We start from the raw sequence: 9,075 nt of genomic DNA on the forward strand, positions 1-9,075 counted from the left end.
ATCCCATAAGTGATTTAAATTAATAATTGTTGCTAATTGTGAGGGCTACGTACGCACGAGATGACGAGAGTCCGTGCGTAACTACTAATTATGCTAAAGTCCGGGTAGTTTAGGACTCAAATCATGAATTACATGTGTTAATTGTATTCTTTATTTAATTAATGTATTTGAACTATATTGTGATTTGCTAGGAAAGATAGTAAAAGATTGAAATCTCATATACTTGATTTTTTGTATAAATTAATTAATTATTTAAAAAAATTATACATCGTCTTGTATTAATCTTATAATATATATATATCCTCAATCCAGAGGTACATAAAAAAAATATCCTCCTTTCTTGTGGAGCGGCCGAACGCCTTGACAATATAGATGCATCTATGGATCGCGCGCGCACGTCCCTCGGCAGTGTACACGACACTCTGGATTGGGCCGTACGACCGAAATCGTACATAATAATTATAATAATTTTACGATACCTTGGTATTTTAATTGCAACTTGTGAAGTTAAATAAATTGGAAATTATCGTATTTGAAGGAATTTAATTATTTCTGCTGGTTAAAGAAAATTATTGTTAATTCTATAAATTAGGTTGATTTAAATAATTCTATTTTTTTAATTTTATTTATTGTTATTGACCCTTAGTGGGTGTCAAAGTCGATCCCTCGTTACTACCTATTCGAGATTAGGCATACGTTGTTTACGTACTCATGCTACACTTGCTGTATTTTTTGTGCAGGACCTGAGACAGGTGCTATAGTTGGACCTATCAGCGCGCACCCACGTTATCCAGAGATTTAGTGGTGAGCTGCCGTTCTGCAGCAACTAGTGCCTCTTCTTGAAATTTTATTCTGTCTATTTCATTTCAGACAGTATTTAAATTTTTTGTATAATCTATTAGATGCTCATACACATGTGACACCAGGTCCTGGCATATACTAGTAGAATATTTTTGAATTTAATTCTGTTCAGGTATTTATTTTTTTTAATTTACTAGATCTTTTTATTTTATAAGAGTTGAATTACTTGGTTAAATTTTTAAAGAGTTGAATATGTGTTTAAATCATTAATCAACTTGTCTAATTGTACTGTTGGACGTCATCATGGCCTATCGATGAAATTAGGTCGTGATAGTTTTACTGGTAAACAAAAATTTTCTTATCGTCAATTAAAGTAGTAGGATATTATAGTTGATCAACCATAAGTTGCAAGTATAAAGACGTGTTCAATTTGGAATTGGAGCCCCATGTAATTTGTGTTGGGCCTACTACCCATCCGACCCGATTTGATCCGTTTACCCGTTTCGAGGTTTATGGTTTTTCTTGTACAACACTCTATTTTCTACCAAAAACCCCTGCAATCCCCTTTCTTCTCCCATCCTTCGTACCAAAAACCCTAAAACTCTCTGTAAAAAAATGGGTAGCAATCAAGCAGTACTATCACTTCTGAGAAACATAGCAGGAGCCGCATTCGGAATCGGCGTCGGCGCAACGGCTCTCAGCTCCTCCTTGTACACCGTCGACGGCGGCCAACGCGCCGTACTCTTCGACCGATTCCGAGGAGTCATCGACGAAACCGTCGGTGAAGGAACTCATTTTTTGATCCCATGGCTTCAAAAACCTTTCATCTTCGATATTCGTACGAAGCCTCATACATTCTCCTCCTTCTCTGGTACAAAAGATCTCCAGATGGTCCATCTTACCCTCCGTGTTCTCTCTCGCCCTCAAGTTTCTCGTCTTCCTGACATTTTCAAAACCCTGGGTCTCGAGGTTTGTGTATTTACATATTTTTTATATAAGCATTTAATACATATTATTGTACGTAGGATTTAAGTTATGTACACTGACAGTCTAAAATTTTTTCGACCTATATGTGAATTTTTAACTTTTGTTAGCAAATTAGTCACGTACATTTTAAGTAATCTGATTTTTTTATAATTTTTACACTGTCTGTTCATTAAACTTAGACTCATGTAGGTTTATGTTACGTAATCTGACAGTATAAGGTTTCCGTTTGACACTATCAGTGAATTGTTAACTTGTCATAGTATAGTAGTTAATGTTATTATTAGATTGCTAATTAGTGCTTTTCAAAATATTTTCCAGTAATTATTTATTAAGTGATCTGAATGTGTATTTACATATTTTGTATATAAGCATTTCTGCATATTATTGTACTATGTACTATGATTTAAATTATGTATACTGACATTGTGAAGATTTTTCCATGCTATCGGTGGATTTTTAACCGGTGATAATAGATTAGTTACCAATTTTATCAGATTATCAATTATAAAGATATTCGAGATATTTGCCTGAAATTATCTATTAAGTGATCTGACTCACGTATAGAGATTTTTTGACACTATTAGTGAATTTTTAAACATGTGATAGCAGATTAGTTCTAATTTTTGTCGGACTACCAACGAATGATTTTCAAGAGATTTGCCTGTAACTGCCTATTAAGTGATATGACTGTAATATCTTTGATATTGTTATTGTGGTAGAACTTGAACTCATGTATCTAAGTATAATGTATATAATTGTATTTAAGGATATTTTGATGAGGTAATTGTATATAAAGGATTTTGTATATTATTGTATATAAAGGTTTTGTCTCTAATATATATATTTTTTTGTATTTCATATGTACTGTTTATAAGAGCTTTGTATAGAATATATAAGATTTATATTTTCCGTATTTGTATGTTTGACTTTTCTTTATAGTTACTAGTATATAATTGTATATGCGGATTGTGTGTATAGTATGTAAGATTTTTTATTTTCATTTTATTATTACAATTTACAGTATGATGAGAAGGTCCTTCCTTCCATCGGCAATGAAGTTCTCAAAGCTGTCGTCGCACAATTCAACGCGGATCAGCTTCTCACAGAGCGTCCACAGGTGTCTGCATTGGTTCGTGAGAGTTTGATTCGTCGTGCAAAGGATTTCAACATTGAGCTTGATGATGTGGCGATAACCCATTTATCATATGGTGCTGAATTTTCTAAAGCTGTGGAGCAGAAGCAGGTTGCCCAGCAGGAGGCAGAGCGGTCCAAGTTTGTTGTGATGAAGGCTGAACAAGAACGGAGGGCAGCTATTATTAGGGCTGAAGGAGAGAGTGAGTCTGCTAAGTTGATTTCTGATGCAACTGCAGCTGCTGGAATGGGTTTGATTGAGCTGAGGAGGATTGAGGCTTCGAGGGAGATTGCTTCGACCTTAGCTAAGACTCCCAATGTGGCTTACTTGCCCAAACTGAACATGCTACTGGGACTGAATGCAGCACGTTGATTAGGTAATTAGGTTTACTATCTGTCTTTCGCTCCCAGTTTTGATATACATGGTTCTCTGAGGTTGAATAATGTGAAGTTGATATGATACAATTTAACTGCTTCAGTAGTTATCGCACAAATCTGTGCTGAACAGAGGTGGGAATCAAGAGCCAAAAAAGTTCTAACTGGCAAATATCTGCCTTTTGTTTTCACCATTTCAGAAGGAATCTCGATAAACGCTTTTGATTTCAAAGTATGGAGTGTTAAATCTCTGAACCAATCCATCAATAGTATGGTTGTTGCACTGTTTAGTAACTTTGTGCTTTTATCTTCTGATATACAAAGTCTGCCTGTAGTTACATCTGTAAATGCTATCCGATGAAGCTGACTTTATGAAGAAGTATAACTGCTATTCATATAGATTTTTTTAGGTTAAATAGCCAGATAGAATAAGCACAAAAAATGGAGATTAGTTCATACTACCTCCGTTCCTGTTTATGTGAACCTATTTCCTTTTTGGTCCGTTTCAAAAAGAATGACTTTTTTCTAAATTTGGAAACAATTTTGCTTAAACTTATAATTCTACCCTTAATTAGAAGCTTTTATAACCACACAAATACTCTGGGCCCATTTTTGACTTGTTTAGGACCACAAATTTCAAAAGTCATCATTTTTTCTTAAATTCCGTGCCGAGTCAAACAAGTTCACATAAATTGAAACGAAGGGAGTATGTTTTAATTATTGTAGCCAGAGCAATAACGAAGGATGATAGGGGAATAGAATATGAATAACACAGTGACAGAACATTGTATATGGTCTTCTTGTTTTGTCTTATTAGTTTAGCTTTTCAGATTTTTTTTAAAGGTGACTGCTTCATCAATCAATTAAAACCTAGTCAATCTGGTGCCAGTTGTCCATAGTTTTTTTGGTTTTACTTACTATGACCTACATAATGGCTAAGTGGGGGAATAGCTCTTAGTTTTAGCTTTAGACAGGTATCTGAAGGGAAAGGAAGAATTGATAGTTAATGGGAACAGAATCTTTGTATGCCAGCAAATTCCTGTATGCTAAAAAAATGTTCATTCCATAATATCTGGTGGATTTGCACTTAGGGAGGATACTTGGTGAGTTTTACTTTCCTTCTTGCTTCACGAGCAACCTTAAGATTGTAACAGCTTGATGGTATTTTCAATTCTCTCAGAAGAGATTGTGTCTTCACTTTGCTTCTATCTTTTTGCAGTCCTTTTAAGTGCAGTGATGCATTTTGTGGAACTCATAAGGCAATAAAAATTAAGATTTTGTGTAGGAAATCAATATAAATTTTTTCTGCATTCTGATAGATGAATGTATGAGGGGTCTCAATTGAGCCTATGCCATTTTAGGAACCATTATTTTACTTGATTTTGTTTTAAGAATGAAGAACTAGAGAATGACCTTCTTTATGGTGATCTGTTCTGCTGAATGATTCTGTAAGTGTTATGATCTTTTCTAATGGAATTAATCTTTGTGTAACATTTCTGTTCAGGGTTGGTATCACATTGGTGCTCTTTTGGATTGTATGTATTTCTATATTTAAGATACGTTGCAAAAGAGACACAGGCTTTCTGCTGGAGAGAATTTACTTACTTTAGTACATGACGATACCTTGATGGAAGAGAGTCTATTAGGATTAAGCCTGTAAAGTACACGTCACAGACTTCCCCCAAAGTCCAAACCCTCTATCAGTTGAACGTGGTTTGCTTAATGAAACATATTATCACTACTCATGCGTGGCTTTCAAGTAATGTTGCAAATCTATTAGAGTAGTATACAATTTGCATTCATCGCCTTTTTGTTTTGTTTTGTTTTGTTTTGTTGATAAGCAAGTAAAGTTTGCATTTCAATGCTTGAGATTTTAGAATTTTATGGCCCTGACAGAAGAACACAACCAGTGTATTTGTAGGGGACCAAGAACTTAAAGGTTACATACTTGGGGAAAAAGTCTCGGTGTGACCTATGTGCTGAGTTAACAATACTGAATTATGCAGTCGTAAATTTGAAAAATGACCTTCAGTTTTTTCTTACTTCTTTCTCCCAACTAATTAGAATAAAAACTCAGTGATTTTGATTTTTGATCAGTACATTTTTGGTGTATAGAACCCAAACGTACAAATATAGAATTTATGGTTGGAAAAAAAAGATTATCTAATTCAAGCTGCTGATGAGCGTAGCTCAACATGTGTAAACAAATCTAATAAATAAAGCCATGTAGTATCTGTCAAAGATAAAACAATTCAGAACGATGAATGCTCAAGAATAACTCAAAGATGTCTTCTCCTTATTGTGAGGGTTTAATGTGTCTGGAGTTGAAAATGCAAGGAAGTGTGTTTATCTTTAGAGGTTAGTTTAGTTCACAGTTAGTTATACAAAAATTATAATACAAACATTGCTTAAGCAGTAAAATATAATTTGATTGTTAGTGGGCGAATTGTGATGGTTAAAATGTTCATTTCATATTGCTCCCGTTGTTCTAACAACCGGCGGGGGTCGTGCACATGAGAGTCCTATTATGCCTGAGATCAACTTCAATTTACCAAACCAAATTTTATCTCATGTAGTCATGAGGGGTGTACAAAGGAAACAGACAAACTGTACCAAATTGATAATCCGAATCAAACCGAGAGAAAAAATTCGACTATGGTTTGGTTTGGTGTTGGGAAAAAAAAATCGACCAAAATTGGTTTGGTTTGGTTTTATCTTAAAAAAAGTCAAACCGAACCAAGCCAACCCGACATTATATGTATAGAAATTTTAAATATATTTAATACATAAAAATCTTTATTGTTGTGTAGTTTGTGAATATTTCTTAAATATTTTCATAATTTTATCTTTTAAAGTATTATTTTTTAACTTGGACTTATAATTCTTGAATGCTACAATAAGTTTTATAGTCAATATTAATGCTAATAAAAGGCATTCAATTAAATTGTACTAGGAATGACAATAGTGTTGGATATTTATTTTTTTTTATTTATAGTTTTTTCATGATTTAGATAAAATGCACAACTTATTTTTAGTGTTTAGTTAGTCATGTAAAAATAGTACTTGTTAGTCGTACTTATTTTAGCAACTTACTAATTTTAGATTATGTTTATTTTTATTATGGTATATTAATAATATTTATTTTATGCAATTTTATTATCTTTATTATTGAATATTTTAGTACAATGATATAGCTCATCTCATATTTTATGTTATTTTCTTGAAAAACATCTTATATAGTTATGTCTTACTAGGATCAAAAAAATATTTGGAGCACAAATTCTATGTTTTGTGCTATGAAAACTTTATGGAAAAAACCCTGAAAATCTGAAAATCTGAAAAATCCGAGAAAACCGAGGTTAAATCCCCCGACTTTTATTGGTATAGTTTGGTCTTTAGATTTAATAACCCGACACAACCTGTCCTATATACACCCCTAGTGGTCATTATGAACCCGTATAAAGATATAAGTAGCCACATTAGATTACACGGGAATAAATTTTTTTCTTGTACAACAAATAACATTCTGAATTACTTATACTGAATTTATGGTGAGATTAATTTTTGGGATCTTTACACAAATAATCAGGTAGATTCAATGCTTATTTTTTTAGTCGGTATATATAAATTATATACGATTATATATATACACTAATTTCTCGACACAGTGTCATGTCATATTTTTTTATAAAATAAAATTTGAGTAAATCATTATACATGGAAGAGATACAAGTTTCTATTGATGATCGATGTGGATCATCGTATGGTTACTTGTTTGTCGATATTAAGAAGATTAAATTGTCGTTTAAACGTTAAACCTACAAAAATGATCAATAGAATTTTAATTAGATACACAGGATATCATTAATAAAGGAAAGAAAAATAACTGTAGAATATAATACAAATTGAAATGGTTGTTATATGCGTAATAACACCTTTCGTGTTATGAATTTTTGTATGACTTTATTATTCACTTCACATTATGATCTCGGCTGAATCTGAGGTGGTTAGGCGCGCAAAATAATAACAATATGACAACATATATATATATGTTATGTACTATAATTGTGAACATTTGTGCTTGATAATTTTTAAAAAATTAAAACATTAAACAACTTGTGTTGGCATTAGTTATTATTGTTTTAGTTAGTATATTGAAATAATTGTAGTATTACCAATTTTATGATTGAGTAATCTGAATAACCTGTTAAAGAGTATATAAGAAATTTTACATAGGATGCAATATTTAACGACATAAAATTCATTCTAATATATTTTTGCATATTAGTGTACTATACAATTTAATAGCAAATGGTAATACTAAAGTTAGGAACATGAACGCATACACATCACATAGTATCATACCTGATGATTATATATGTGCATTAAATCATCTTAGCATTTTCCTTTCGGTTAAAATCACAGTCAATGAATGATAAATAATTACTCATTGACAGTTACATCTCATTTATTTATGCCCATAGAAATACTACCAATAAAATCTTAGTATTGAATAGAAAGAATCCATGCATGGAAATAGCAATGCTGACTCCAGGTAATACTTTTAACTTCAACACTCATAAAGAAAATAAAATGAGAAAAAATTCTCAGATATTAAAATATGAAAAGAAAAAAAAAGATAAAAAAATACTTAAGTCAAATTAATTTCACTGACTTAAACTAATTATCAAAAATTATTGGCTCGAATGTTATAGGCCATATTGGAGAAAAGAAAATAGAAGAAATGAGTTTCGATCAGTTACAATAAGAATTCCTTAAAAAATAGCTTTGCCTTTTGTAGCCTCATATCTTAAAACCATAAGGCTTCTGATACTTCTATTTTAAAGAGTCAAAAAGAAAAGTTAGTCAATAATGTGAAGGAACACAATCATTTATGAAAAGTCACTTCTTGAAAAATAAATAAATTTAAAGGATGAAAAACGTATCTAACACATTAGCATTTTAGCCCTTTTTCATGTACTTGATATGGGAAATCAGTTTCCATTAAGTGTAAATTGGCTTAAATATTCAATCATAATTGCGTACAATTGACCATAAAATTATTATTAATTGTATTAGATCCCTTTCATAAATTAAAAAGGCATAATTTTTTTAAAGAAAAGACACTAAGATATTAGTTTCGTACACATGGAATAGCATTAGCAAACTTGGTATAAAATTCAGCTGTCAAAGTGCTGCCTTTTTATTAATATGTTTTTGTTATGAAAATAATTATTGTGGATGTCCATTTATTACCTCACTATAGATAATTTTTCTGAAGAAGATTATCCATTTAGTACTCTGTTGAAATTTATTTACAAGCAGCTGATGCATGCAGGTTGCAAATAGCTCAATGAAATGATTTGCAGCAGCTTCTTATTAAACAGGCAGGTTGCAAACAGCTCATGCAGACAGCTTACAAGCAGCTAAAGAAAAGCCTTGCAGCTACTTCCTTTCTTCTATAAATAGAGAAGTTTTCAGTTCATTATGTATAACAGTTTGAATTGGAATAAAAATATCAATCTACCTCTATACTTGTCTTCGATTTTTTTACTTTACTGTCTTTATTTTATAACACGTTATGAGCACGAGACTCTACCTGTCAAACAAATATTTTGAAAATATCGGAGGTGAACCGAATAGAGAGGAGATTGAGAAAATCCCTAGCCGCCGCAGTCCATCAGCTTCCTCACTTATGATTAGCATCTTTCTTTTTTGGAGCTCTCCTTTTCCAGATCAATTCCCATAACTTCATTAAAATATTGAAAGAACCTTGAACAA

General features: G+C 32.0%; 1 protein-coding gene across 2 annotated transcripts; it reads left to right on the top strand.

Annotated features, from left to right (window-relative positions):
* Window positions 1-1,330: 1,330 nt before the first annotated feature.
* On the top strand, window positions 1,331-5,039 carry LOC104095935 (prohibitin-3, mitochondrial-like). Of its 2 annotated transcripts, XM_009602187.4 has the most exons (3): window positions 1,340-1,770; window positions 2,810-3,296; window positions 4,799-5,039. In XM_009602187.4, the coding sequence occupies exons 1-2, from the start codon at window positions 1,417-1,419 to the stop codon at window positions 3,290-3,292; spliced, it is 837 nt and encodes a 278-aa protein (XP_009600482.1). In that variant the 5' UTR covers window positions 1,340-1,416; the 3' UTR covers window positions 3,293-3,296; window positions 4,799-5,039. The 2 variants fall into 2 exon arrangements, with proteins under 2 accessions (XP_070058118.1, XP_009600482.1); XM_070202017.1 differs by lacking the exon at window positions 4,799-5,039 and having other exon boundaries at window positions 1,331-1,770; window positions 2,810-3,588.
* The last annotated feature ends 4,036 nt before the right edge of the window (window positions 5,040-9,075 follow it).

Source organism: Nicotiana tomentosiformis, chromosome 5, assembly GCF_000390325.3.
Source record: "Nicotiana tomentosiformis chromosome 5, ASM39032v3, whole genome shotgun sequence".
NCBI classification, from domain to species: Eukaryota; Viridiplantae; Streptophyta; class Magnoliopsida; order Solanales; family Solanaceae; genus Nicotiana; species Nicotiana tomentosiformis.